This window comes from Maylandia zebra, linkage group LG3, assembly GCF_041146795.1.
Source record: "Maylandia zebra isolate NMK-2024a linkage group LG3, Mzebra_GT3a, whole genome shotgun sequence".
Lineage (NCBI taxonomy): Eukaryota > Metazoa > Chordata > Actinopteri > Cichliformes > Cichlidae > Maylandia > Maylandia zebra.
Genome location: NC_135169.1, coordinates 21991721 through 22007851, shown reverse-complemented (window position 1 = coordinate 22007851; position 16131 = coordinate 21991721). Strand labels below are relative to the sequence as shown.

Here is a 16131-nt window from a genome sequence, read left to right as displayed (position 1 = left end):
GATGATGATAGAAGCTATCATTATCATTATCATTATTGTTATTATTATTATTATTATTTGAAGAAATTTGGATTAGAAAATTTAAAATAAATGAAAATTAAAAATTAAACTAATGTAGCTCCAAGAAATACTTTCAACAAAGGCAGGCATAAGAGAGGGTTTGCATGGAAGGTTTGAACACAAAAAATTGTAAGGCTTACAAAACCCTACAGAAATCATGTTACATATACATGGTCACTGCTAGTACAAGTAATAATCATAGTCATAATATTATATCTGTATTTATAAATGGCATACTAAGGAGGAGTAATGCTGAAAACTACGAAACATTTTTGTAATATTTATTGAGAAGGTTCAGATACATTTATGGGAAATGTTTGAAATTTAACTGATGAGTCAGATAATGAAAATGTGTTTAATCCTATTTGAATTAATTAACCATTAAGTATTAACTGTAGGGTATTGCTGTTTAATGCTATACCATCAAATTGTATAATATATTCAGTAGTACAAGATGGTAGCTATGTATTCATTTTTTCCCATTGCCTTAAAAAATGTACTTAAAACTAAGGGTTCTCATATTATACTAAACTACATTTTTAGGGAAATAAAATGTCTTAATATTTAAAGTAGAAAACACCATATTAAAAAGTAGAGGTTGAAAATGTGCATGTAGGTACAGTATGTAAGAGTCAGTTGTTAAACTGTTGTATTCTGTCAAAATGAATACTTAACTATGGTAATGTGGGGTTTTTTTTGACATTTTTATCTCTATAAAAAGAAAAATGCATTTTATTTAATTCTATCCTAACAGAGTACCTGGATCAAGTGAGGAGAACCAGTGCTCAAAGGCTCTCTCAGCAGCAGTTGTTGCTGAAAAGAAAAAAAAAGAATTAATTGATGTGGAAAAAAACATGCCAGTATTTCAATCAAATGTAAAACAATTTTACAAATGTGCACTAACCTAAATACCAAACCTGAATAAATATTGATCATTTACATATATTTTTTTTAACTTAGCTTTTTAACTGTTAACTTTTTAACTATTCTGATCATTTTCTCTTATTAGAAAAACCTTCCTGTGCACAAAATGTCTAAAAGTACACGTATAATCGCTTTTACTCACTCAAACCTTAACAGCAGCCTGACATTATTGTTAGCTTACAGAACAATCCTGAATATTTCTGCTCTCAGCTAATATCACATTAGATAACCCTTGAGATGGTCAAAAGTGCTTAGACTGACAAAAAAAACTTAATAATTTAAGTGCAATAAAATTATGCTTTTATAATTATAAAAAATTGAATAATCAGAATAACTTGACTTCTTGCTACTGGTGGACTTGGTCTGTAGCTTGCCTCTTGTGCAGCTAAAAAGTTGAAGGAAAAGAGGCTGGCTGACAAAGTTGAAGTGAGATGGCTCATAAACAAATGGGCATCTTCTTTAATAGGCCACGGTACTGTATCTGAGATAGCAGCTGCTCTGTATCTAATGCAATTGCTCAGAGTGGTCGTAATAATTTCTGACATCCAAATTTGTGTCATCAAAGTGTAGTCACCCTCACTGTTTCTTTATCTTGATGTAGTAAAGCTGTCCCTGTGCAGTATGGACTCATTTTATACAGGAAAATGTTTATAGTTTTCTGAGACTATAAGGAGAAATTTTTTTTGTTTGTGTGTGTTAATGTGTCACACATAATATAGACAAAGAAAATGTCATTGTGTTTACGCTTGTGGATCATATTATACACATTTGTAACACTTTGAGACATATTTCTGTGCATAAACAAAAATATGAAATATAGAAAAAAAAAGTCTTAAACAGTTAAAGTGTTTTTGTTAAATCTCTAGAATTAAAGCTAAAACTTTCGGTGGTGTACAGAGTCATAATTACCAAAAAAGCAAACTCATGCTATATTTAATGTCATTTTGGTGTAGAGTTTTTTTAAGTATTTAATTTTTTCAGTGAGAAATGTAAATATCTGCATTTAGGAAGAGAAAATAATGAAATAATAATGAAAATAATTTTTAACAATTAAAAGAAAACGTCATGATGAATACTACTCGTTTTGCATTGTCTTTGTTTGTGCTGCTCACCAACATTATCGCTCCTGTGACGAGTAGAAGTACCACGGTGTCTTGAAATGGACTGACGTCCAGGGGGCTTCCCTCTCTGTGGTGCTTCACTTTCCTTGGGTTTATGAAGCACATGTATGGTCTCTCCCAGAGGCTTTGTGACAACCATAGATGTGAGCGGCGTCACAAAGCTGTACTTCAGTGAGAGACTCAAAGCCTCCTTCTTCACTTGCTCTTTCTCAGGTCCAGATAACTGGAGCCTGTGTCATAAAGCATTAAGTAAATATAATGATTGATTTAGTAGTAATATATGATAAAGTAATTTACACATATTTATGTATCTTTAATTCTTCCATGTCCCCAGGTATTCCCTGGCAATTTAAAATTACAGTTTGAGTCCCAACTTTGGAAAATTAAAGAACATTTTAGTGGAATCTAATATGGACATAGAAACATGGGAAAAAATAGATAAACTCATTGTTATGTAAACATCCTGCCTTCTTTTTATGAGAACATATTTGTGGGAGAGTTGACTTTAGAGCCAAGATGCCGAATTTTAACTGTATTCTGCTGCTGTAGTAAACATAATTTCCTGTCTTTGTTGTAGCTTTAGATTTTTAACTTGTTTTGTAAATTGCAGCTTAGTTGTTGAGACCGTGGGATGCCATCTATGTCATGAATAAGTACACAACTTCGAAAGCAGATTCAAAACTCTATAGTGGACAAATTGTTTCTTGCCAGGGAAAACATTTTAAAATGGTTGCTGAGTTCTTCAAACATGATCAATCTTGGATGGAAAGAAAGGAAACTACAACTATCCTTCTCTTTGCCCATAAATTCATGCTACATTGTAACTATTAATGTTACTTTTGACCAAACAAACTTTTGCCTTTTGGACTGCAAGTCACATCAAATGATCTAAAGACGTTACCTTGGGTTTCAGGGAAATATATGATGGGCCTTATCCAATATCCCAGATTAGTTATGCACTCAACAGTTAATGAAGAGAAAAATTTGTGTTGCTGCCCTTTAAAAAGTAGCTGATTAGGAAATAACACAAGAAGAAAGATGTCACAACTGGGACATCAGCCGTGTGATGTGTGGAAACGGAAGACTCGAATGCAGCACTTACTTGAGATGCAGGGTGATTTATTTACAGAAAACAGAACACAAAGTGGGGATGGCAAAACAGAACTAAGGATAAACTAAACTGGGGAAAACTAAACTATAGAACGGCAAACCTGAAACACAAGAGGAGGACTGCAGGGAGAGCACATAGAGGAGTCACGGAGAGGTTAATGCAGAGTACGCAGGGTAACACAGAGGATGAATACAGACGACGCGACAAGGAACACAGGCAGGCACACACTATGGCTGTGTCCCAATTAAGAGACTGCACGTTTGAAGTACGCATTTTAAGTGTGGTTACGTCACCGCCACGCGACGACGGCTGTCCCAATTCTCCAAATGCGCCGTCGATTTCCCCAAATATCAAGTGTGGTCCGGTGCACGCTTCGTGGTCCCATATATCCCACAATTCATAGCGCGGCGGTGGGTGTGGATAATTTTGCCGCAAAATACGGCAGAAGGGAGCGGCCGAAGAGGTTGTTTTTTTTTTCCCAAACTTTATTGAACTTATAAAGCGAACAGTCAGTCATTCCAGTTCAGTTTGTACAGTAGACATACAAGGCAAATAGGAGTAACAATATACAGTACAATGAAATAAGAAGGATAAATAAATAAAGGATAAAAAAAGAAAAAAGGGGGGAATGTGACAGACTTCATAACAACTTTTTATTTGAAAGTTGTGACAGCTCATTCGTTAAACATTTCTGAATGAATTTCAATCAATGATAAACCTTTTTTATTGGAGGTTAATTTAAGAGAGTTTAAGTAATATTCAATTTCAATCAAAAACAAATTAAATGATGGGGTTGAGTTTTGAAATTTACATTTATGTATGTGGAATTTCCCTAATAAGATGGAGCGGCCGAAGAGTGAACTGTCAAAAGTACTGAATATGACGTCACTTATTTATGTGCGAATGTGTAATAATTAAAGTCAGTCATATATCCACAAACACAACAAGCTATATGTGTATGTATATATATATATATATATATATATATATATATATATATATATATATATATATATATATATATATATATATCATAATAATCTGACAATACTATAATATTGGCCATATTATATTTACATTGCCACAGTGAGATGACTTTAGTCTCATGAACAACATTAACTAATTGTTACTTACTAACTAATCTTAAATGACTGTTCAGTACAGAAATGAAGCCCAACAATCATGTTTTACAGTCCCGTGGTCTCTGCCTCAGATACTCAACTAATCAAAGTGATGTCATGACAAAAATGAATGACCAACAAAACATTTTTCTCCTTCATTTCTGTCAAACAAAGCTGTATGTAACGTGTCTCGTTAGGTTAGTATCATGGTTGCTAGGCAACCTGAACAGCGCAACAAAGCGTATATCGTCCCATTTCACAAGCCTCTCACTTCCGCACTTCTCGTACTTATAGTACGCACGTACATAGTACGCGTAGTGCGCGTACTTCAAGCGTGCAGTCTCTTAATTGGGACACAGCCTATAAATACACAGAGGGACACTGGGAAATCACACACAGGTGGGAGACACAGCTGGACCTGATTAACCTGACGAGACAGGGGAACACTAACACCAGGGACCAACAGAGGGAGCACAAACCCAGAAACCCAGTATCCAAAACACAAACCATCCCAAAACAGCCCACAAATAATAATAATAATAACATCAATAAATACACTAAACACAAAATCACTGAGTCACGGACTCAGGACCATGACAAAAGATGGCATATATGGTACTTACTCTTTGTCCAGAAGCTGTTTAACTGTGAGGTAGGCCCAAACTCTCTGGATAAGGTCATCAGACACACTTCCACCAGATTCCACAATGCCATTTGGGTCAGAAAATACTAACCTTCTATTACTCTGTCATAATTTAAATATATTGTAATGTCAGTATGCAGGGAAAAAAAACTTTCACAAGATTACAGCTGATAAATATCTTAGATCAAACATTACCGAAATAGCCACAACTTGAGGTGTGAAGGTTTCAGTGTCATTGTCTGTGATCTGTCCGGCCACCACAATCTCAGAACCATTATAATACTGACTGAAGTTAGTCTGGGTTAGATTGGTCCCACCCACATAGATCATTGTCACATCTGTCAGCAAAGGAGTTGCCACCTCTTCATAGAAACCCTGTTTACATACAGTGTGGACATGATGCAAATCATGCTAATTTCTTCCTAAATCTGTAGTGATTTCAAATCATGTGGTTGGAAGAATACAAAATACCTTCAGCTGTAAATCAGCATCTGAGTCTACATAAATCCGTCGTGCCACACCGTTATTTTGCAGCGACATTTTCTTAAGGAACTCAAAATCAACATCAAAACCAAAACCCAGACAGTAAACTGGGAATTTGCCTGCAACAGCCTCTCTTACATTTGACTGTATTTTCCCCAGATTTGTCACCCCTGAAAATACATAAGACACAGTCAGTTCAGCTCAAAAACAATGGAATCCCACACTTGATAAAAGAAAAACCTAAAATGAAAAATATTGAATAGCTGATCTGTGCTCATTAATCTCCCTGCATTCTTGAGTGTTGTGCTGCAAATGTATTCTTTACATCACACATACTGTCCAAACTCCATGTTGTCATCATCACTCCAGCCTTGCCTGCCTTCTACAAGTGCTAAAGCTCTCAGTGCTCTTCTATCAGCCTGCCTTTCAGACTCATTTGTAGTACCTCCTCATTTGTACCTAGTTGGAGATCCTACATCTACCTCTGCATCTAGACTCTGAGAAGTCCTGTCCTACCGTTACTGGACTCCACTCTGCCATGTTGATTTGTCAAAGTCTTATTGCCAAATCTCAAACTGTTCTTCATTAAACCATGTTCAGGTCTTTCAAATGATCTCTCCTTATTGAAATCACAATAAAATCATTGACTAAAATCATTAAGTCCAGAAGTATTTGTGCACATTTTTGTACAGGTGTCATTTGTTATAACCTTTGGTTGGCTGTCCATCTGTGAGGAGTATAAGGATTGATGCTGAACCTTCTCTGTCATGCGTGTTCAGCATATTTGCTCCTTGCAGCAGTGCTTGATTGATGTCTGTGTCTGAAAGTCAACAACAAAGTTTCAGTACTATAATTATTCTGTTAACTGTTTGATATTAAAAGATATATACTGATTTCTGCAACTCCTCACATCCTCCAGCTTGAATGTTGCGTGCAAAGTTTTTGGCGCTTTCCACGTTTTTACTGTTGCTCTGAACAAGTTCCAATTTCCAGGGAAAAATGTTGCCATCAAAAGTGATCAAACCAAAATGGTCATCTTCTGCCAGGTCATTCAAAATATGGATTAACGCGATCCTAGTCTGGGCAAAAACAGCATTTACACATTACAGACTTTTATAGAAGATTTAAAAAAGACATTAAAAGAAATAGTGTTTTCGTAAATGATAGACATAGCAGACCCTTTAAACCATTTACCTGCTCTATTTTTCTGCCTTGCATTGAGCCACTTTTGTCAATAACAAAGACGACATTTTTGGAAATTCGGGGAAGATTGGATGGAGCAAAGTGATGAACAAAGAACCCAGCAAATTTCTAAAGAGCAGGAAAAAAGATTGCTTTAGTCAAATTTTTATTTAATAGCCAGACAAAGGATATGGTACTGATTTGAAAAACCTTTTCTGGCCCATGCAGTTTTATGTTGTGTGTAAATTGCTAATTGATCAGGGTTTACCTTGATGTCTCCCAATCCATTGTTCCTGTTGACATCATAAACAATAACCAGATCTCCATTCATACCCTGCTCTCCACAGTTGTCACACATTGTCTGTTGATCCACTGTTGGATAGAAATACACCCATGCCTAGAAACAGAAAGAATTGTATTCTTTAGACTCTTCATCGAGTGAGAGGTCAGTGATTTTAATTTCTGTCAAAACACTGTCCTGTACTTCTCATTGCTTTGGCTTGATAAATCTAAAAGGTGCATATACAAGTCATTGTTACCAAAAGGTTTGGACACTGTAGATTAGAAATAAAGAGAAAATGCAGTGATTTTTAAACAATTTAAACCATTGTCTTATCTCATTAAACTCCCGAGTTTTTTGTCTGAGGTTCAATAAAAGTCTTGTAATGTGTTTAATGCATAAAATATTAAAAGAAAATCAGAATTCATTATTATGAGTAAAAGTGGGGAATTGCTCAACATTCTGACATATATAGCACAGGAAGACTTCAATAGTTCAAGACTAACATGACCCAAAACAACAATGCAAATACTGTAGGATTCGATTACATTATGTCACTTAATACCAGAGATATGATACAGCACACAGGGACAGTTGAAATCAGTATTTAACAGATGTGATCATTGGGCATTCAGTTGGTACTGCATTAACAAAATTTGTAGTTGTAATCACTATCTTCTTCTATCTCCCATTCACACACATGCATTATGTCATGGTTCTTGTTTCTACCGACGTTCATTCCTCTTCTCCACCTTTCCTCACTACAAATCTGTCACTTCAGCGACACACATCACTGTTTCTCATGCAGTCCCACAGTTCTACTTGGCAATCTATCATACGTCATGTGAATCAACTGGCTTTTTACTCTTTATCCTCTTCGTAGCTGCCCTAACTTCCTCCTTCATAATCCTCTGCACTTCATGATTCACTGTCATTCCTCCATCTGTACTCCTTTCTGTCTTATTTTCTTCAGTTCCTCAAATTATTTATTCAATTTTTCAACAAACTCTCTTCATTTGTTAATACATTACCATTACGTATTACGCTAACCTGCTGCACATTCTCTCCAGTTTGATCTCTCAATCTCAAAGTCCTTTTCTCCTTTCTTAGTGTCCAGCCTCACATGCAACCCACTAAGAGCCTTTTCCTTTGCCACATCTCTTTGCTGTATGCATAGATTTTTTTTCTAGGCTTCCTCTTATTGCTGTGACTCTTAGTGTTTATAAAACTGACATTTGTGTTATAACTGTACCTGTTTATTAACATGTGTTTTGGTGATGGCATTAGCGAGGGCTTTGGTGCTCAGGCCTCCTTTCACATCGATGAAATTGATGCCGGCTTCCTCGTGAATGTACACATCCACCTGGGAACAGGTATAATAAAATAAAACAGAAGATCTGATCATGTGTGGTCTTATCTCAGCATTGTTTTCCTAAACAATCACTGAACAGATACCAAGATGGAAGTCACCTTGAAGTCTCTGACAGGCTGCATGGGTCGAGCATGAATTTGCAGCTCATACTTGCCATGTGTGCGTTTCATTAATTCCTCATATGTGAGTTCAAAAGTGACCTTTTTGTGAGCAGCCACAGTTACAGAGGTCTTAAATTCCTCCAGAGTCCTCCCTACAGAACTGTAGCAGAAACAATAATTATTTCATATAAATGCATTTAAAAATCAGTTATTCCTGAAGAACAAACTTGATTTTTGAGTAAACTGACTAAAAAGCAAGGATTAAAGTGATATTTGGCAGGTGGGGGGACCCCTAAGATCAGGTAGTATGCAGTGTAGTGTGGGGAAAAGAATTACTTTGTAATAAGTCACATACTAATCCCTTTTTGTGAGCTTTTTTTTTTTTTTTCTTTGTGTAAAGAGTGTGCTCAGCTAACCTGCGCTACTATTCCAGTTTTCACTGCTCTTTGTGGATTTGGACAACTGCATTCAAAAGTGTACAAACTTATGTAAGCTATAGTGTCACGGTCCCCGTGTCTCTCTGGCTGGCCCACGCTGGCTACACGTTTTGTTGTTGTTCGTTTTGGTTGTCTTTGTCTCTCCCCCTCCTCTCTGCCTGGGTGGAGCTCGTTACGGGCTCTCGCTCTTGGCCCACGCACCCGTGTGATGGTGTCCACCTGCGGCTGATCTGGCTGATTTCCCCAGCTGCTATTTAAGGCAGTGGCACAGAGCAGCTCACCGCTGGAACGTTGAACCACCTGAGTTCGTGCTCGCGGCATATTCAAAGAAGAGTCTCTTACATGTATTTTGTTGTGGAACTAACCTTGAACTTCTGTCTGTAGATATCCCTCTTCTGGACCGAATCACCGGACGTCCAAGTGGGGCAGTGTGTGGAGTGTTGGAGCGAATGCGGCTGAAGAGGAAGCGTGTGTGAGGATTCCCCCCCCCCCCGGTCTCTCCCTGGAGCCCTGGACCCCCTCCCAACTCACTGTACATTTATTTTGCACTAAGGTGATCCGTATTGTAAATAAATCCCCTTCTGTTTCCTTGAAAAGAACTGTCTGCGCATGAGTCCGTTCAGTAGCCATGACATATAGCCTGTGGCTAATTTAGTAGACTTAAATTGTTGTGTACACTCCTTCAGAAAAACAGAATTCAGCGAATCATGCATTGGTTCAATATCTGATTTAAAATATCTACAATAAATGAGGATATGACATGTAAGATTTAACTTTTTAATCTAACCTACTGAGCTGTGCAACCCGGGATGTCATTGTTTCACTTTAATCCCTGCTAAAAGGTTTTTTCCTCCTCACACAGTTAAACAAAATTAATTTTAGAGAACTGAAGATACAGAAAAAGACATTAAAAACAATGTTAGTTAGAATTTTTTCACATAAACCTGTAAGTTAATTAATGAATTTAAATACCTGACAAGCCCAGCACTTTCACCACGGGACACAGCTTCAGTGTACTGCTGCTGAGCTTGCTCCTTAGCTTTCACAACACCATCATAAACTTGGCCATCGATAAACCTGAAGAGGACCAAGAAAGCCCTTGTGTACAAACTACTAAATATCAGGCAATTTGTTCTTCAGTGTAGAATTTACAAATGTCTCTGGATGGTTACAGATCACTTTAACTTCACATACATTTGGAATTTACTGATGAAGGCATTCTTGGGAATCCGAACATGGAATTCAATTTCCTTTGACTCGTCCATACGATTGGCCACACGGCTTGTGATGACAGTGGTGGCGTAACGACTGGTCACTGTGGAGTTGATGTGAAAGCTGTAGACGTCCCAGTCATCCTGAGAAAAAAACGACAGGGTTAACCGATCTCATTGGCTGGTTTCAGTGGAATTTTATTGGTCTCCCTGCAAAAACCCTAAAATTAGTTTTCATCTAGTGTTCAGGGCACACACTCAAAAGAGGATGACACTCACTTACATTTATACTTTTACTTTTTATGCATCAGAATGGGAGTTGTTAGAAATATCCAACACATGTTTCCATAGTTCAAACAACTAAACAAGCCAAATTTACCTTAACCAATCAACACCATCATCAAATAACAAGCTCAAACAATTAAAATGAGATCTTGATTGTGGATGCACAGAAAGACATACAAACACATACAGTTAGAATTCTTTCACTTCATGGGACATTACATGATGTTATATCGCTTAGCAGAACACTTCATCTTACCCCAATCCTTCTTTTTCTCTCCAAAGTAATGCGCAACTGCCAGTGTTAATGTGTCAGCTGACTTGTATACACACACAGCACATGAACAAAATGAAATAATCCTGAGGATTGTCACAAGAACCTTCAATCCACAGAGTTTGTTGTTGAACTGACAAAAAGATGCTGAGACACAAAATATTCAATCGAACATCTCAGATATCTCATTATCTGTGAAATATTAATTGCAGAGGTACATAAAAAGTTTGTTTTCTTTAGCTTTTGGCTTTTAAACTATTTATTTAACCGTGTATATTTAATTTTAAATTTATGGATCTTTAAAGTGGTGCTATGGCCGTTTATGTATTTTGACCCTACCTTGTTTAGCAGTGTGGAAGTCAAAGCCAGCTGCAGCCCAATGAGGGTGAGCTGCACCACAGTTCTCCCCATGATGCCTCCTAGCAGAGCACAAACACAGCTGAAACTGTCTTTTTAAGTCAAACATGGACAACATTATTGTGTACATATATTTTTTTTAAAGGGCAAACTTCACTTTCTCTCCCTCCTCTTTCACCTTCCACCCACACAAAATACTCCCCCAAAGCAGTAATTTACCAGAAATCCGGCAGTTTCTGTAAACTTTAATGTTGACATTGAGGGTCAAACCTGTGCACATCACAAGGACTTTGTCACCACAAGAATCTTTTCTGTGATAGTGTTACAGGAAAAATGATTCTATGTTTCTTTACCTTCTTTTAAATGTACAAAGATGCCCTTTGTCTATGGTTAGATTAGTTTAGAATTATCCTTTTAGACTTTCCCAGCAAAGACATATTGTTTTGGGACATATTGTTTTAGATTGTTTTATCTCTCACAGCTTTCTCCCAGCTCTCTGCTGACGAGACTAGTACCACATATGGAGTTGTTTATTTTATCTGTTTATTATTTTCTTATCCTGTTCTCACTGTCTCTGTGCTCTGTGCCTATAAAAAATGCCAAGCCACTGTGCATGGTGTGAGTTGTTCTCAGCAGCTCACCCGTGTACACGTTTAGCAAAGAAAGTAACTTTGTCTCATTGTGTCTTTATTTCTCCTGGGTTTTTTACAGAGTTTTCTCCTAACAGATAGGTAATACTGTTTTGGTCAATTTAAATGAAAGAGACAAATTGACAAAAATGTATATACTTCAAGTATTTCTAACTTTTTAAAGAAGAAAAAAATCTTTCAAGGTGAGGAAAGTGCTGAGAAAACCCAAGACAGTGATAGCAAATTTAGAAGTCACATGACAGTTAGTCCAGAATTACATTTATTTGTGTATGTATTTACTTATTTTTCCAGAGTGGATTTCTTATGATTGGATTTGTAATATACTGACTTTCAAACCAGCAAGTCCTTTTTAAAAAATAAAATACTGACAAGACTGACCAGCCTGTGCACTGTCTGGATTGATTACAAGAAGGCCTATGACTCAATGCCCCACATATGGATCCTGGAATGCCTAGAACTGAGGGGATTGAACTACCAGAAGGCAACATTGCAGACAAAGAGGACAGCTACAAGTACCTGGGCATCCCACAGGCAAATGGAAACAATGAAGACACTGCTAGGCAAGCAGCAACCACCAATTACCTGCAGAGGGTCAGGCAAGTCCTGAGGAGTCAAGAACCAGATCCAGGCTATCAACACGTACGCCCTGCCCGTGATCAGGTACCGGGCTGGGATAGTAAGCTGGCCAAAGCAGGAGATAGAAGCCACTGACATCAAGACAAGAAAGCTCCTGACCATGCATGGAGGGTTTCAACCCAAGTCCAGCACCCTGAGGCTGTACGCTAAGCAGAAGGAAGGAGGCCAAGGACTGGTGAGTGTCAGCACCACAGTCCAGGATGAGACAATGTACATCCACGAAAACCCTAATAACGATTAGAGGGCTTGTTGACTCCTTCTTGATGTGCGTAAAACGAGGCCGTTTTCTTTTAGGGTTTCTGTTTTTCTGTCTATTGAGCGTTTCTGCTAATGCTCCCCTGTTGTAAAAGAGAAGCTAAAAGAAGAAAACTCTTTCCCACACAATACCTCTTCCAAGGGTGTTTTAATAAAATTATTTAGGCCTGATTTCTGAATACGGGCGCAGCACTTTTTTCACTAAGGGTTATTTTTACACATACGAGGTGACCAGCCTGTAGGTTACAAGCAGATAGAAACTTCTTCTTTTCATTACAAGCGCTGGTGTAGCTTGCCTCCACCCCGCACTATATAAATGCATTCCGTTACTAGTCGGATAATCTTAAAGGTTTTTATTGCGTCTGTGATAAGATTAAAATAAGAAAGCAAAATTAAACCGCTGTTGGAAAAAACTAAATAGCTCTTTACCGAGAAAATGGTTATCACGATCATTGTCATAATACTGGAACATTTGAACAGAATTCAAACTATGAGTTTTTCTGTGGAAAAACTAACTGCCGCGATCATTCTGTCTCTTGTGAGTACAAGAAAATAATTATTATAATATTATGTGTTAAATTTGTTTAGATCAGAGGAATAAGGAAGGATTTGTCTGTGTGTTTCATTTTGGCTTAGCTGTAGGCCTGAGAGTGTGCAATTGTTTAGAGGGAAAGGAATTTATTGACACTGGAGGTCTGCTGTCATAACAGGAGACAGGAAGCTACAGTTGGGGTTGCTGATGCTGATGCTTGTACCTTTAATAAAAACAAATTAATTGTTATAATTTAGAAGTAGGTTTGCAGGAGACTCGCCACCTTATCTGTAAATGTAAGACAACAAGAGGCCAATGGCCCAGTGGATGCAGAGTGGCGGCCTCAGTGTTTGTAATATGTTAACTCTGTTTTCTATGTTGTCTAAAGTAATTTGAGGAGATTACTTTTATGACCGGCAGGAAGTCACATACACAGAGACACACACACTGCTTTGACTGTTACGACGCACCCACACCTACATGCACACTCAGTCACGTGCACTCACATAGACATATGGGTACGCGCACACACAGGCACTCACGTGCTCGTGCATACACACACAAACACAGAGTTTGCAACACACCATGGGGGTTTTATGATGGGGTGACTTCTATAAAGCTGACTGTAACAAACAAAGGAGTGAAGATCTGCAGAGGGACACCGGCCTGGCACGTCTTCCAATCTATCATCACTAAATTCTAAAGTTTCATTCACAGCCAGACAGGAAGCTTCAGTTCTTCTTTTGTTTTTGTCGCCACACATTCAGCTAATTTGCATACTCTCTCCTCTCAGAAGAAGTTGCCTTGACAAGAGAAATGCATCGTCGGGTCTGCCATGATATGTTTACAATAAGACTTATGGTCCCGAACCTCTGCGTACAGCGTCTGCAAATCGGGGCTTTCATCTTTACGCAGGACTGTAAGCTTTCATCTGTGAGGCGTGAGCGGTGTTTGTTTTTAACATAGTTCACGGTGGAGAATAGCTGCTGACATAATGTGGATCCGAAGATCCATAATTGGGTTGAAAGTCTCGATAAATGCAGGCGTGTCTGCAGGTACACCGGCTTCCGCGAGTGTGACGCTTATTTTGAGCGATGAAAAAATAATAAGATATAATTTTATTTTTATATTTCAATATCACAATAATCTTCCAATTTAGAACTACAAGTTAAAAAAAGAACTAAACACAAATAAAATACACTTCAGCTAAATACTTCTAATTTATTTCCCCAAACCACCTGGAGCCGCAGTATAAGGACAAAAGAGCCAGTCACTCCACCCCGCCGGCCTCCCTTCTCTGCCCACCCTTTGGAAGTTATCCAGTTACCTACATAAGCAGCTCTGTTCCAGCTCAGTCAGTGAAATCTGTCCGTGGATATTGGTGTGTGCAGAATGTGAGTGGAAAGAAGAGCAGACAGCAGCAGGAAGTATTTTATCTGTAACTCTGTTTTTATGTCAAACGTCTCTGAAAGTGTTTAAAGTGAAATATCTGGTCTCATTATCATTAAAAATAATGTTATTATTTTACCAGATGATGTTATTGTCTAAATGTTTATTATTATTATTTATTAATTATTATATTTTGCTGTCAGCTTGGAGGAACCTTGTGTTTCTTTCATCAGTCTCTGCATTTCTGACGAGAAGCTTCTTCAGCAGAAAAGCAGAATGAAAAACACTGATTTACTCCACCAGAACTTATCACAAAATTATTACAACGCTTGATTCCTCTGCACACTTCATTCACAACACAACACAACACAACACACTGCTCCTCTGCAGCTTGAGGTGACTGAGGTATTTTTGACTGCGAGGAGTCAGATTCAATATGATTCTGCAGGTCATGTATATATTGCAGGTAGTCAGAGCCCAGAAATGAACATCAAACTAAACAGTTCGATGTTTAGTGACACATGAGGTCAGGCTGTAGATTTTCCATCTTCTAGCTGTACTGCCTGACCTTTGACCTCATGTGTTGATGACTCTTCACCTCTGTCTCCTCTCACAGGGAGAAGATGATCTGCAGGATCCTGCTGCTCATCATCCTCACCTCATGTGTCTCTGGTTCGTTTACAGCTTCACTTTATGAACTCCAAATAAAGCTCAACAACAGATTTGTTCCAGTTCTCAGTGTGTCTGCTCCTCTCTTTCCCTCTCTGTCTCCTCAACAGGATCATTTGTAGTCAATGTGACACAGACCTGCTATCAGGCAGAGGAGAACCACAACATCACACTGGAGTGGACGTTCACCACCAAACCTGACAGATCCTGGATCTACATTTTCATCATCTGTTACCTGATAAATGCTCATAAAGATTCAGTCCTGTATCAGGTTCATGAAGGTGTTGAGGTGTCAGAGTCTCAGGATGAAAAGTTTTCAGGACGAGTCCAGAGTGACAAAGACGCCCTCAGAGAAGGACGAATCAGACTTCAACTGTCCAGACTCAGGACTGATGACTCGGGTCTGTACCTGTGTGAGGTCAACACTGATTATGATTTAAGATCTGACAGATGTCGACTAAACGTCAGTGGTGAGTTGATTCAGTGAAAGTTTTATGACATGTTCAGTTCACAAACTTATTTTGGATAAGTTGAAACCTTTAAGGAAATTATAATTTTTTTATTAGTGATATTTAGTAAATGAATGTGAGAGACTCAGATGTGTTTGTGTCTCTGCAGCAGTGAGGGATTGTCCTGAACCTGAGAGAAAACCTGAGACATAAAACACAGAGAGACGAGGAAGGATCGCCCGTAAACGCATTAACAAGCTAACTGCGCTAACACGTTAACGCTGTCCAGCCCCACACACTGGGCGATCCGTCATTTTAATGAGATTATAACTGACAGCACTAATTATCATGATTATTATTATTATTTCTAAAGTTGAGTGTATTTATATAGAAGAAGGGGTTAACAAGCTTAAAGGTTGAGGTGAGCAGTAAAAAAAGGGTTAAAAACACAGTTTCACTCTCAAACTGCTCCTCTTCCTGGAGTGAAGCACAGCCTGATAACCTCCCTCTTCTTCCTGCTCTTAAACACAGCACCTCCTCTCTGTCCACGTGTTTCCTCGTTCCCTCCCCTTCAGATCTGCACTTTGAAGAT

General features: G+C 38.2%; 1 protein-coding gene across 5 annotated transcripts in view; it reads right to left on the bottom strand.

Annotated features, from left to right (window-relative positions):
• Window positions 1-11052, bottom strand: part of LOC101476146 (inter-alpha-trypsin inhibitor heavy chain H3-like) — a 17312-nt gene extending 6260 nt beyond the window's left edge. For 4 of the 5 annotated variants that reach the window (XM_076882368.1, XM_076882371.1, XM_076882369.1 and 1 more), the window contains exons 1-14: window positions 10942-11052; window positions 10030-10190; window positions 9808-9912; window positions 8396-8558; window positions 8178-8288; window positions 6914-7042; window positions 6658-6774; window positions 6374-6542; window positions 6173-6283; window positions 5452-5633; window positions 5176-5355; window positions 4961-5082; window positions 2097-2335; window positions 820-873 (exon numbers count right to left, since the gene is read on the bottom strand). In XM_076882368.1, the coding sequence (XP_076738483.1) occupies window positions 820-873; window positions 2097-2335; window positions 4961-5082; window positions 5176-5355; window positions 5452-5633; window positions 6173-6283; window positions 6374-6542; window positions 6658-6774; window positions 6914-7042; window positions 8178-8288; window positions 8396-8558; window positions 9808-9912; window positions 10030-10190; window positions 10942-11013 (1915 nt within the window). In that variant the 5' untranslated portion in view covers window positions 11014-11052. Of the gene's footprint in view, window positions 1-819; window positions 874-2096; window positions 2336-4960; window positions 5083-5175; window positions 5356-5451; window positions 5634-6172; window positions 6284-6373; window positions 6543-6657; window positions 6775-6913; window positions 7043-8177; window positions 8289-8395; window positions 8559-9807; window positions 9913-10029; window positions 10191-10587; window positions 10645-10941 lie in introns of those variants that run through there. The other variant, XM_076882373.1, reaches the window with a different exon arrangement.
• Between the last annotated feature and the right edge of the window lie 5079 nt (window positions 11053-16131).